Raw genomic sequence first — 14,675 nt, 5'->3', positions numbered from 1 at the left:
CAATTGGAAATCTTGTAAAGCACGACACATCTTGACAGATTTTTGCTCAACCCTGTGTACGGTGGCTTTGACACTGTGAAGTTTTTCAACGCTATATTGGACGTTCTACAATATCACAGCAATAGTTTGATTTTGACCTCGCAGTGTAAACTTTACACCAGAATGAAGTGATATGGAAACTGTATTCGTTTATTTACATTCAGGCACCGTAGTGGCAGAACAAACTCTGTTGGGTTAGCTGACGGTTTAGTTGAAAACGTACGGTGACGTAGAAAAACCCAACAGATAGTCAGACGCCGGTACATGTGGGAGATATAGAGAGCACAAAACATGCAGAACACATGCCATCATCATCCTCCTCCTTACTGCTCATTCACGATCGAGTATAAAGATCATCATCTGCTCTCCTCTCAAAGCACCGCAGAACCTTAACTACAAACACGAGTCTATAAAACACGCTGACTATCAGAACCCAAACAAACAAACTCACAGGTTAAAGTTGTGAATGACAAGTCATGTTTAATGTTTTCCTCAAACACAGCGACATGATTCGTGTCATTGACCAGCCAGCGCGTTCCATCCGTAAAGAAACTGCAGGTATCATAAATATATGATTCATCTGAAGACATTATGTTACTATGTTTGCTTGCTTCTCCTGTTAAAATCTGTAAATATATGTATAGCTTTCTATCGTTTCTGAAAAAACAAACACACTTTGTAGTCATAAATAGAGTAAATGCTTCGTCTTTGGATTCGAGCGTATGATACAAGCAGAAGAATATCGTATATTTGTGAAAACCATTCAGAGCTGTACTGTAGATAAGAGTCGGAAAGACGACACGAAGCATGCTAACGTATGGAACCTCAGGGGAAAAAAGAAGAATGCTTGGCTTTTACAGTCATTTGGTATTGAACGTATGATATGGTCGGGTGTCTTCTGACTACAAAGCTTCAAACTGGAATCATTTCTCCAAAACCGGTTGACTGTAATTCACTTTAACGTCTGTAAAATCTCTTCCCTCGAATCTTTTGGAACAATGAAAAATCGGTCCTCTGTTCACACTCACATCACAATATCGAGTACGGCGGTCACGATATTACGACGATCGTAGGAACCGGCAGGAAGAACAAATGGATTTGGACAAACTGGGTCCAATAAACCGCAGAGTGAAAATGCAGACATTTCACGCAGGGCTTTTCAAATATGTGACGCATTTTAGCAAAAGGCAATTCGAAAAACACGAAACCCAACTAAAATACTGTATATTTTTTATTATTATTCATTTGAACCGGGGCACTTTGGAAACAATATAACGCTGTATATTGTAGTATAAAACGTGTTATTTTGGTGATTTCAGGGGTTAAAAGAGAATAAAACACCCTTACTTCATAACAATGGTCCTCAAATGTGTGTTTGTGGTTTTTTATTTATTTCATAACTTATTGCTGGTAGTCGTCAAACTTTGCATGTTGAGTTGACAGTTCATATTCATGTATGCGATTGGTTTTAGGCAGTGAATTGTTTTCGTTTCGTGACGTATTCATATATTAGAATAAAAACAACAGTATATTGTAAGCTTGGAACTGTAAAAAGAGGCACTTCATTTTTTTTGTCTTCTACAAAGGAGAGGCATCGTAAAACTCGGCGCGTACAGTGTTAGGTGGTGTGTTTTGGTTACAGTACTTCTTATAGATGCTGATGAAGATCTCCTGTCGTTTTAAACTATTTCAACCAGCGTGTCGAGAAGATCAAGTTGTTGAAAGGAAAAGAATTGCCAGATGAAAGATTTAAATGCAGCAACGTTATGTTCGATCGGGGAATGAAGAACAAGTCTTTATTAAAATCCAGCGGGGTTTACTCAAACCACTATTATACATATATATTATATTATATATATATATATATATATTGACTCTGAGTGTACGATAAAACAACTCATTTAACTGTTCCAAGTCATTCTGTCAAGAGAGCGCAACATCTTTTGCTCCCGTCTTTCTACACCCGAAAGCTTTAACTAGAAATAGATATTATTCATAAACAAACAATTAAAAAGGTACCATCGTTGAATAGCAAGGAAAAGGGTACGGGGAAGTCCCACACCAAAAACGCATCGGTATGCTGTATCTAAACTGTACACTGTAGAAAATTAATATGCATTCTAAAATTACCATTTAAAGCGACAACAGAAACAAAAAATAAGAGCTACGTCTACGTTTATGACTCGTAAATATATACTGTAAGTAATGTAAAAAAGTCTATCAGGTTTAGACACTAAAGTGTACACCGTAATGCTGAGAAGAACGTCGACCGGTCGAGATGCGATGAAAGTGAGCATTGACGTGACATATAAGCTTTTGAATTGTGTCTAAACATTATCGTGCAGCGTTTACACTTTCACAAACTGCAAAGTCTCGGTGAAATAAAATGATTTCTCGTTATTGTCGTTTTTCCTTTATACATATGAACAAACACAGAGTCACATAATGTCGGAATTATCGTAGCACAACGAGATTTTTTTATACATGATCGGCGGTTATGAATCCATACGAACGTGAGCGGAGAAATTCGAATTTGCATGTACGATAGCAACACTTCCTTCATAAACAACTGTCCAATACTGTATTGCGAGGACGGTATTTAAAGACTTGTTTCTTTTCACTGCCATTCTCTTAAATATATCCCTTGTGTCAAAGAAACCAAAACAATCGGCACCTTTACAAGCAATAGTGCATTTGGCTGTATTTTGTTTACAAATATCTTTAAGGCTATCAGTGAGGACACAGCCAAAATAACAAATATTTGGAAGTGACATTGATTCATATTTTTAAGTGCTTTTTAAGAACGTTAGTGTATAGAAATGTAAATGCGTTTGCTGGGTGACCCTTGTATCTTCTGCTACAGCGTTACGTACTTGCGAATCGGCATTTTTGACACAGTTTTGCGTTTAACCTTTTTTGCCACGAATAAAGGAGTTTTAACTCTTGCCAAATTTGACACTTTTGATTTCGCAGATTACGTCGACAACTATCAACACAACTACCAAAAACGAGAAACGACTCCACAACCAAAAATCTCCTTTGTTGTCAGAAAAACCGATGCAGGGTCAAATATAACCAACGCGTTCTGTCATTCAACGCATTTATCCGAACGAAGAGACCGACAAACACATGGCAACCCCTCAAACCCATCCAACACAGCCTGTAGTCGAATAAAAAAGTCATGTTTGGCTCATTTCGAATGTTGTTTTAAAATCGGCTTTCAGGTGCCGAATATGTTCGGAGGTGGAGCTTCTTTGACCATTTTTTCATACGTACGTACATATTCGTACGATTTACATCTAGCCACTTAGGAATAGTTAGGAATAACTGTGAGATCTGATTTTTTACCAAACGCTCACGCTGGGTCGTATCATAAAGGCGTTAAGCAAGGGCCTTAACAAGTGACATGTTGTTTACTTTGGGAAAAACAGAAATGATTGTTCTTGAGAAAAATACCAAGTGCACTCCTAAGTAAAATGTTGTCACCGTACCTGTACTGCATATTGCAAAGGAAGCCCTACAGTTCAGGCATCACAGATTGTACAACACAGACATCGAGACGTACTACTGGAATAAACACACGCACACACACACACACACGCACACACACACACACACACACACACGTAAATGTATTTGATCCCTAGACAGCAAAAGCTTTGCACTACGACGCTCTCATAGAAACATACTTGTTCTATAACACATGTATCATATATTTAGGCACACACTACGAATCTTTTTTTCCTTTTTTTTGGATTTTTTACGTTTTTTAATAGGATTGGTATGAATGAGAAAACCGAGCATTTGCTTGAATGAATTAACTGCAGGGATGGAGGGAGGGGGTGTAAGGAAGGCATTGTAAGCGCCTGACCGGGGGCGAGCTCACAATAGGTTTGAATATAAATAAAGAAAACAATGCTTGCATAAACAGCACAAAGTAAATACAATAGCAAGTGATGATAACAAAGCCAAGACAAATTTAATCATCTCGTCATCTAAACAACAACAACAACAAAAAAAAAGAAATAAAAAGGAACAAAGCAACTAAAACACAAGTGAACTATAGAAACAAATATTTGATAATAAAAAAAATGATTATCTCTAGAAACTAGAATATCTCTGGTAACAGTAGTGCACTTATTGGTTTAAGCAGTGCAACATATATGCAAGAAAACAATGCAGTCCTCTTATCAAGCTTTTAAGAAAGATATTTCCTTTATAAACAATGAAAACAAAAAAATGAAAATCATAGAATTTCATTTCATAAGTAAAACAATTCAACGTTTAAGCACAGGATTGTGCAAAGTAGCACTGTTTTTTTTTCTCTTAAACCTACGACTCGAGCAGATTCCCAACAGGAAAATGTCCAACATGAATTGTGTACGTTTGTCATCATTTGAACTACACTACAAAGGTGTATCTACTCAAACAAGTGAGCAAAAGTAGCCAGATTGCAGTTGCGCGGCAGACGAGTGAGTCTCTTATGTCCGTGAAACACGTGTACGACAAAGCCAAACATGAACACAGAGCTTTTGAGTGACATTACACCAAAATGACAAACCCTTCTGAAGTACACTCGACACACACAATGTCGATAAAACTGGGAATGTTTCTTATTTGTTTTGTGTCTGTGAAACTGCGGTATATTAAAGAAGAATGACCGTGTTTGTTTTATTGTGGTTCAGTAGATGTTTTTGGTTGCCTCGTGTCCCTAGTATATCCGTCTGTTACTCTCTAGCGCCATCTGCAGATCCCGTCGGGCGTAAAACCGCGACGGCCGCCGGAGCCGTCACGAGGGGCTTTAGGAACAGGAGTAGTGCATTTGAATCGCCCCCCTCTGAGACCCCGAGCAGCCGCCGCCGCAACGTGGTCGACAGAAAATACAGAGTTTCTGCTCATTCGTCCAGTTGGTGATTTGATCGAATCCAAACAGCTTTACGATAATGATAGTAATGTCCACATCACGCTGATAACAGTCTCAAAGTGAGCATGTGTCGAGCAGCAGGTGACTTGGATTCTGGGCAACTGCCGTATTCCTTTTTTCGTCGTCGGTTTGAAACAGAAGCGAGGAGTTAATGAGAAGAACGAATCGATCGTCCCAAATAGAACGGGAACTTTGCGTCACATTTCGTTTTGAAGTGGAAGAGGTCGACTAACAGTCTTCTTCGCAGTGGCAGTGTATGCGAAACGCATTGGAAATCTCGAATACTGTCATTTATAAACGCTTAGATTTTTTGTAAACTTGACCATCAAAACTGTGTCGCGGGAGAAAAAACGATAATAAAACCACTTACAAAAAAAAAAACGTTCGTTTTAGTACAATTATTAAAACTGGCTTGACAACGTCGACATCCCTCAATGCCATATTATAATAAATAAAACCCAGTGTCAAATCGAACAACTCGCTTATTCTTAGCACACATAAAAGGCAAACACGTGACCATCGGTACTTCAGAATGAATCTAGAGCCAAATGACGTTTTTTTTTCGTTTGTTTGTTTGTTTGTTTTTAAATCTATACCACAGTAAGCTTGGACGTTTATAGTGTCCAATACGGTCTACATGGGAAAAGATCTACAAGTTAAAAAAATTCACTGCAATGTTTATTTCTGCGCACACGCACGCTCACATGCACAAACGTACAAAATACCTCTACCATATATAAGTGTGTGTGTATAGGTCATTTGTGCGTGTGAGTGCATGCATGGCCGAGTGTGTTCGTGTCGAAGTGTGAATCTGTTCATTTTCTCATGTGTGTGTGTGTGTGTGTGTGTGTGTTCTTTCGCAGGCCTTTCGGTAGTGTTCAACACATAAATCAGTAATTTAAGGAAAGCATACATTTAGAGGCCAGTAGTATGGATCCAGCCAGTGGATCATTATCCAACTACACAGCCTTAAGGCAACCATCATTTTTATTCTTTAAGAATAGCAAGGATGAAAAAAAAAAAGAAATTAAACGCTTCTTTTTCTAGAAAACTTAATGTGCCAGTGTCTATACTCATTACTCTTCATGCCCCAATATAAGAAACAAAAAAATCTAGTGCCATTTTCGTTATCATGTCATTTTTTCTCGTGTAAGTTTTTTTGTTTGTTTGTACTTATCCGTCGGAGACATGCTTGCGCATGTGGTCGTTGAAGTGCTCGATTTGGTCGAACTTGACAGGGCACACGGAGCACATGTAGGTGGTCCCCTCCTGGCAGCTGGCTTCCGCCGCCACGCCCACTCCGGCACTCCCGACTCCTCCCCCCGCACCGCCCGCTCCGACCGGCATGGCGAGAGCCACCACGCCCGCTCCAGGCTCGGGAACGGTCATCGGGACGGGGATGGACACGGGGCCTCCGGCGCTCCCCGCCGTGTTCACCCCGGAGACGCCGGTGCCGGTGCTGTGCAAGGCCATGTGGCGCTCCAGCAGTGTCTTGTGGGAGAACTTCTTCTTGCAGATGTAACACTCGTAGGACTTCTCTCCGCGGTGGAGGCGCATGTGGACGTTGAGCGAGCTCTTCTGCGTGAAGCGCTTGTTGCAGATGCTACACTGGTACGCTCGCACGCCGGTGTGCGTGACCATGTGTTTGATGAGATAATCCTTCAGCGAGAACGAACGCCAGCAGATGCTGCACTGGTGCGGCTTTTCACCTGAAACACAGGACAAAATCATCAGTGAAAAAACCTCCTGAATAAACTATGAAATTAGACGAAATTGTGATTTTTTTTCATTACAGATTTTTGTTTTTAATAAACCTATTTGAAATGAATGAATTGGATGAAATAATAAAAAAGTTAAAAAATAAAAATCCAATAAAGATGCTAAATGGTTTTTCTTCTCCTTGATATAATTTTTTATAAATCAGCTACTTTCTCATCGTATGGTGGAAAGTCACCACATTTTCCATGCTGGTTATTTCTATGGTTAAATTAAATAATCTGTAAAATCCAGCACTGTTTTTGCTCAGGAATGGCTATATCTATAATATCTCATTATATCCTATTAAAGCGCTCTCATTTTTCACACACGGTCCTCTTTCATGGAGAACAAATTTTGCCACTTGGACACATGATGTCCATGGTTAACATTTTCAACGTATTTCACTTTTTAATCACGCATTTTCAAATCTTCTCATGAAGCACGCAACCTTTTGGCACAGAATTTGGCGTGCACACTCGCATCAAACTAAATTGCTAAACAATAGCTGATAGGACAAAATTGCACATTTATTCAAAACACTTCTATCAATCTTCTATTGTAAGGAAAAATTAAAAGCTGTAATTTTGCGGCCACGAGGTAAAAAGTTTAACTTTGCATGTACAGTAGGTTACTAGCTGCTAAATGTTTTAATCCTCATTATGAAATAAATTAGTGATGTGGTTACCTAGCAACCGTAATGCAAAAAAAAGGAAAGGTCATCGCTGCTAACCTGTCTGAGGGACAGAAATACACCCTCCTCGACTCATGAACAACTCATTTTACACTAACTTAAATGTTTAAACAACTTTACCATGGTGCAGCTTTTCTAATAGGTTATTGCATTTCTATTTCTTTTTAAATAAATCTATAGGAACTAGTATGAATGTACCGAATGTATGAAAGACGTACATTCTTTTAAAAAGAAAAACATAATTTATGTTTAGAGAAATGCCGACAAAATCCTACATATTAGCTGTGAACTTATTACAGTAGTTTAATATATATTTGAAAATATATCAAATAATACATTATGAATAAGGGACAATACATTGAATAATAAAAAAAGTTTTTTTTGCATTTCATATATTAAAAAAATACAAGCACTTGGTTTCAATGTATGGAAATGTATTATTTCATATATTTTCTGGTTTATTGCCCTACTTTATGTTTTTGTTTCCTGAGGGACAGGACCACCTCGGATCTTTTCACAAATCCCAAAATTGAGCTGCTCTTGTGAGCCGTGTCTATGACAGCACGGTTATTAAGGAATCGTTCTCATCCATCTTTCCGAGGCCCTGACAAACACCAGTCAAAGTCGTGATTGAAAACTGGGAATGTATAATGTATTAGTCAATCCACGGCACACGGCCAGGACAGATGACTCACGGCGAACTCAATAATTGCTACCAATTATTTACCTCGAATCAAAAGCGTACCTTAATTGCTCCAGACTCCAGCGCGTTTTCTAAAAAACCATAAACAATCTCATGGATATAACGGGAGAAGGATGTAGCCGTGCGTACTCACCAGTGTGCACGAACATGTGTTTGACGTAGTTTTGTTTGGCAGTGAAGGTCTTACTACAGAGCGTACAAGCATACGGCTTCTTTTCCCCGTGATGTATGATGGGTCCGGAACCTTGCTGTTGACCACCAGCCGGCGGCACCGCCAGCCCGCCGGGAAACGGGGACATGCCGGGTGAGGGCACTGCCACAAACTGCGGCTGCTGACTCCCGATAGACTGGGGCAGACTGAAGAGGAAAGGCTTGTTGTCGCTGGAGGACTGGGTGGCGAAGAGTGTGGGCAAGTAAGTGTTGCCCGCTGTTCCCATTACCTGGGTGTTGCTGGTCAAGGAGAGGGGCATGCGTAGGTTGCTGGTAAGTGGCTCACCCGGCCGCAAGTACAGCTGGCTTCCTGGCATGGACTGAGACGCGGCAAAGTTAGCTTGAGGCGGCTGATGGACTCCGAGTTCGCCACTTTCCTGCAAAGGCCCGTTTCCGCCGGTGTGCTCGATGACCTCTTGAGACTGCTCGGGAGACGAGTCGTTGACCTCGATCTGCACGGGAGTCTCGCTCCCACCCTGCTGGCCTTTGTTCTGACAGTTCTCTCGGCCGAAAGCGGACAGGAACGGCTGCTCGACAGAGTCGGTCTCGGTGCCGATGGAGGAGCTGACGCCCGAGTCAAAGCTCTCGCCCTTGGGCTCGCTCTCGTTGCACTCCGGCTGCTCGCTGTGCTCGCGACAGTCCTCAAGACCGTAGCAGCTGTACTCGTCCCCTTGTTCCTGCTTGATGTGAACGTCGCCCATGTTGAGCCTCACGGGACGAGGCTGTTTGCGGCAGTGCGTGGTCTCGGACACGGACAGAAAGCGCTCCACCTGCTGGGAACGCTCGTGAATGCGGGTGATCCAGGCGGGGTCCTGCCCTCCTTCCTTCTGCTGTAGCGGCAGGGGCGAGTCGTAGCTGGACACGACGGCCGTACCGACAAAGTGGGAGCGGTTTCCGCGGGTACCGTTTTGCAGGCCCAACCCAGAGCAGCTGGAATAAAGTGAGGAGTAGACGCGATCGAGGCTCTGGGACGTCGTTTGCATGTAGCCCGATTCAGCGTCGCTGCTGGGACCGGACGTGCCAGACTCGGGAGTTCCCCTCGGAGTGTCCTGCCCCGAGTCGCCCGGCACCACAGGGAAGCTGCCGGATCCGCCGATGCCGACATTCTGCGAAACTATGCGGGTGCACTCGTCGATGACGGTCTTGATCTGAAGGATGCTGGCGGCCGTGAGGATCTGCAAGGCCTCGGACTGGGAGACGCGCAGCACGCCGCTGTACATGAAGTCGATCAGCTTCTGGACCGACTGCACGGAAACCACAGATGGGATCTCGATGTCGCTGTAGCCCAGGAGCAGCTTGTCCTGAAAGAAGGGGCTCCCCGCAGCCAGCACGCAACGGTGAGCTCGCAGCATGCTACCGTGGATCCGAACAGTCACGTCACAGAAGTGCCCGCGGTTCCGCTGTTCATTGAGGGTCTCGAGTACAGAATTGCTAAAGTTGTGGAGATTAATGTGGTGAATGCGTTCGGTCATCCCCTTGCACCTGATGTCACCTATGCGCAAGACACAAACAAAAAACTAATTACATACAGTACACATTCAAATTCACATACAGCTGCAAACAGCAAAATACTTTTTGGCAGAATACGTCACTGATGATGATTTTAAGATCAAGAAACTACAGCTCACGAGTTTGCCTTGCAGCTAATGAACTGGGACGGATAAGTATGTGTGTTTGGCGTGTTTTTGTTAATAAAACATCATGTGTATAGTTCATCACATTAACCAGACAAACTCGAAAAGTTTTAACTGGATTACATAAAATCAAATTTGAAAATCAATGTATAGGCATTCCTATTGGACCAAAACCAACATTTGATGATAAAATTGTGTGGTTTTTTTGTTAAGGACTAAATGACAGTGAGCATGAACAGGGTTGTATGTGCGATCTTTAAAAATGTAAAAATGTATGCGATTCTGTTACATTGAGAGGGTGACCTCTATACTCTCATTTCAATATATTAATTTTGTTTACACATTTGTGACACTTGCTTTCATAACAACAATAAACAACAAATCTACATATGTCTAGTCTGGTTATGTATACTGTTAAAGCTACTTAAACAACTTCAGCAAAAAAGAAAAGAGTACTTAAAGGGATTAATTCTTTCATCTTCATGTAATTTTAAACCTGTCTGAGTTGACCCCCATTGTAAGAACACAAAACACTTGAGATATTTCTCAAAATATCATATGCAGGTTTTAAACGACATGAATTACTTTTTATTTTGAGACGGACTCTCACTTTAATGTAATGTATGGTCATCGTGTATGGGAGTGTATTATGAAATGTTACTATAATTAAAGCACACAGGCAGAGTTTTTCGAGCAAGGACGGCAGAACGACGTTTTTGTTGATTGACAGTGTTCTCAAACGCTCGAAAAATGTCAAGATGTGGAAAACGTGGAAGTCATACGGTATACAGCGCAGATACAATATGTGTTAAAATGAACAATGTGAATAAAATCACCACTTTAAAAATGACCCAAAATCAAGAAAACGATCAAGCACACACACTCTTGTCTCCACAGTTTGATATGACGTGACCACAACAAAACCAATATGTGACCTCATCTCATCCCACCCAGATAGCGGATTGGTTAGACTACAGTCTGTCAGAGTAACTTCCCGATTGGCTTGAGTAGACGGAGTTCAACTATTTGTGGATTTGTGTGCACGTCTTGCAGCTAGAAATCCAATTACAATAGAAAAGTTCTTAAAAATCATTCGTTAGATTGATAATAAACCATTTTTTTCTTGATCTTGTAGCTTCAAAAAATTGCTCAGACAAAGAGGGTCCAGGTGTCAAAGAGTTAACTTTATTTTTTTAGAGCCAAACACAGTCAGATCTTCCCAAAGCATCTAAAGTTACAGTGTTTTCCAGCACATAGATATAGTACAATTTCTAAAAGGGGGGGTTTCTCTCAAAACAATCAGATAAGTTCCTGTTATCTTTTAATGAATTGTCGTGCCTTTCCACCAATAGATTTCCAGCAACCAGATACGTTTTGAATGGTGGTTATAACCTCCCTTTTTTAACATACGGCTCATCATATACAATGTTTCAATTTAGACTGAGAGTATCACAAGTTAAACCTCATGATCAACAAGACATACAGAGAGTCCGGGCCTTCCAATGGCAATACAATGCCTCGGGCCTCCTAAATGTACACAATACTTCAATTCAGATCCTCTGGTCAGGCTTCTAAATCGACATTCCTGGACTTTACATTGCTGTTCTCTAAAACAACCAATTATTGAGTATAACACGTGCTTGATAAATGTAAATAAATGATCATTGAATAAGTATACTGATTTTAGCGTCAACTCATCCGTATAATCTTGCGGTTGTATGGTTCTGACATTAAATCAACCGCATAATCTCATTCGTACACAAACATCTTTGGTTAAATGTGGTTTTAGATCACTCAGATCATATCACAAATACATCATTATTCTAGTTCGTATGAATACTTCTTCATACTGCGAAAGTATATATGTGTACTATTAAAATATATAAGTTGTTAATAACGTTGTGTAAAACGATTGAAAACAACTTTGTGTATATATGTGGTTAATAACAGTGTTAACGTAATGAAAACGACCCAATATATTCAGGCTAGTAGTAAAGTTGCTCTGTTCAAACTAGCAGAACCACACAGATGGACATTAAACTGGCACGGCAGATCTTGTTTTCCAAAAGAAAGAAATAAGTGAACAAGGTTTTTGTTTTCAGAGACAGAGGGCAGTCTTGAGCTAGCGTGGATCAGCCATGCACATGTCGCATGTGTTTCTCTTTTGCATTACATTTGAAATCAGCAAAATAATTCAATCAAGCTATGACGGCTCCGTGGGATCATTCTTCAACTAATACATTATTTTCAGACCTCTCCGGAGCGCGCCATCACTCCGGTCACCATCTGAAACACACACTGCTGGAGAGAAGACACAAAATGGTCTACTTTCTGCCATGTGCTTTTCTTACTCTCCACGTGAAGGCTTTGAAACTCCGCGAGACTTCCAGAAAGAGTAGAAACGCTGGGAAAAATGGAGTGGTAATTTTTATTGTGGACGCTGGTGACATCGGTTGCTTGGGCGAAACATTATCTCGCACACACAAAAGTTGCACTTGAAAGCACACACTGTTCGTGTCTCTCTCCCCCGTCCACGTGCATTCCTCCCTAAACGCCTTTGTTTTTTTATTCGGGTTCCTCCTATTTCTCTCCTACACCAGAAAATTTAACTCATTACGACAGCAAACCTCTCTGAAGAAGTCTTGTCAGGTTTTACGCTAAAATATCAAGTTCATTTCCATGTTTTGCGATAAATGGGTTAACACGACACACCTTTCATTTGGGACGTTACGCAAATTTTAGAATTCCAAGAACGCACGCTTTGGGACTCAAAGGATGACGTTGCGAGGAAGCGCGCTTCATTTTGGAAGGTTATTGAAAGAAAAAGAAGGTAGTGTGTCAAGACGTGTGTTTGTACTATGGTGGATTTTCTGATATAATACTGCACATTTGGATAGATGTAGGCCTCATGCACGAGTTCGATTTAGCTGTAGGCCTCATGAACTGCACGCACACCATATATTCACCATATATGTATGAGTTTTTGCACTGTATGTACACCAACTGTACATTTGTATACATTTACATATTTTATTGCAGTGTTGCGAACACTGGGTTGTTTCACAATGTTCTGTGTATATTCGACGAATGCATATTCATGATTGAAATGTATATGTTAAAGAGTACATGATATATATGTTTTTCTTTTAAATTTCTGGGAAGCCACGATTCGTTCCAAGAAAGCGAGACTAAAATATAACTGTGGCGAGAGCCAGAAGGATGGTTCAGGTAGACCCAAGTAAAACTTAACTGTGGCAAACGGAAAGGGGACGGGCTAAAAAAGAGATGATATCATGTGAAGTCTGATTGGAGTAAATCAAGCTGAGATTTCGGTATAAAGTGTGGAGTCAGATGTGCATTTGTCAGATCACTTCATGTCTCACTTTGTTGGCTCGACTACATAAAGTTTGAACTCTTGGCATCTGACAGATTTCTGCGTCAGAAGGCTGATTCGCCTCATCAGTACCTTGTGTAAAACAAAAGTTAGTGTCTGAAGTGGCGTAATGTGCACATGTGTCACACTTTTTTAAGAGGCTTTGCTCCAAAACCCAACGAGACGTCTTGATGTCGTCTGCTTCTTGAGACAGAAACCAAACCTCACAAGTTTACATGTAAAATGTTGTACGCATCAGCAAAACAGCTTGCAACGTTTGACCTCACACAACACTTTATTATTTAGAACAAATGTAATCATTTATTCGATGATTTTTAAAGATTGTCGCCATGCATTCTGGGATTGACCTTTCTGTGAAGCTATACAGTAGTGGCCAAAAGCGATGTCCGGAGGGGATATTTGCACAAAATTTGTTGTTATTCAGCTCAGGTTCGATTAAACCGAGTAGGATAGAAAAATGAGATTTAACATGACAAAAAGAGAAAATTACAATTCAATACACTGAGAATTTTAACAGTTATTTATATTTTGTACTTGAGAAAGGAAGAAGAATGACTGCTGAAGTCTGCAAAGAAATTGATTTATCTACATATTATTATTATATATAATAATATATTAAATTATTAAATATATATTTGAAATATATTGAATAATACGTTGTTAATACATTACAATATATTGAAAAATAAATAAGCTTTTCATATATAAAAATACAAGTACTTGGTTTCAATATATAGACAACATATAGACATTTCCCAGTATAATCACATATAGCCTTTTTTGTAAGGGCTGACTCTTGACTCAATACGTTTTGCACATGTCTTGTGTGTCTTATTTGCCAGATTGTTCTCAAAGCTGAGCTTCACTTTACACACCAAATTCAACTACACATCATTTTTAATACGTCTGAATAAATGCGTTCGGATGGACATCACTTTTGGTCACTGTTGCCCAATACTGCACATGCGGAGAGTCTGTAAGGGTCGTGTGGCCACTTTATTAGATCTCATACACCTGCTTGCCAGGGCTAACATCACATAAACCAATCGTGCGGCAGCGGCTCAATTCATTAAACGTGTACACTTCAGTTGCGGTTCAAGCAAACGTCAAAAAGGGGAAGAAATGTGATGGTGGTTTAAATAACACCCAAACTGCTGATCTTTCCAGATTTTTATGCGTAATCGAGCATTCATATAAAATGATGAAAAATGTCTCGCTAATGAGAAAGGTCGTAGGAACATGTGCAGACTGGTTCACGAAGCTGACAGAAGGGCGACGGTAAGTGAATCTGGATTCTACGTTTTCCAAAGAAATGGTGACTG

General features: G+C 40.5%; 1 protein-coding gene across 4 annotated transcripts in view; it reads right to left on the bottom strand.

Annotated features, from left to right (window-relative positions):
- Window positions 1-3,792: 3,792 nt before the first annotated feature.
- zbtb20 (zinc finger and BTB domain containing 20) overlaps window positions 3,793-14,675 on the bottom strand; it is a 41,141-nt gene continuing 30,258 nt past the window's right edge. For all 4 annotated transcript variants that reach the window (XM_079450968.1, XM_079450971.1, XM_079450970.1 and 1 more), the window contains exons 3-4: window positions 8,249-9,817; window positions 3,793-6,672 (exon numbers count right to left, since the gene is read on the bottom strand). In XM_079450968.1, the coding sequence (XP_079307094.1) occupies window positions 6,137-6,672; window positions 8,249-9,797 (2,085 nt within the window). In that variant the 5' untranslated portion in view covers window positions 9,798-9,817 and the 3' untranslated portion in view covers window positions 3,793-6,136. The remainder of the gene's footprint in view (window positions 6,673-8,248; window positions 9,818-14,675) is intronic.

The sequence above is a fragment of the Barbatula barbatula genome (genome assembly GCF_947034865.1).
Source record: "Barbatula barbatula genome assembly, chromosome: 2".
In the NCBI taxonomy this organism is placed as follows: Eukaryota; Metazoa; Chordata; class Actinopteri; order Cypriniformes; family Nemacheilidae; genus Barbatula; species Barbatula barbatula.
Note: the sequence above shows the minus strand (reverse complement) of the source record. Positions and strands in the feature narration are given on the sequence as shown.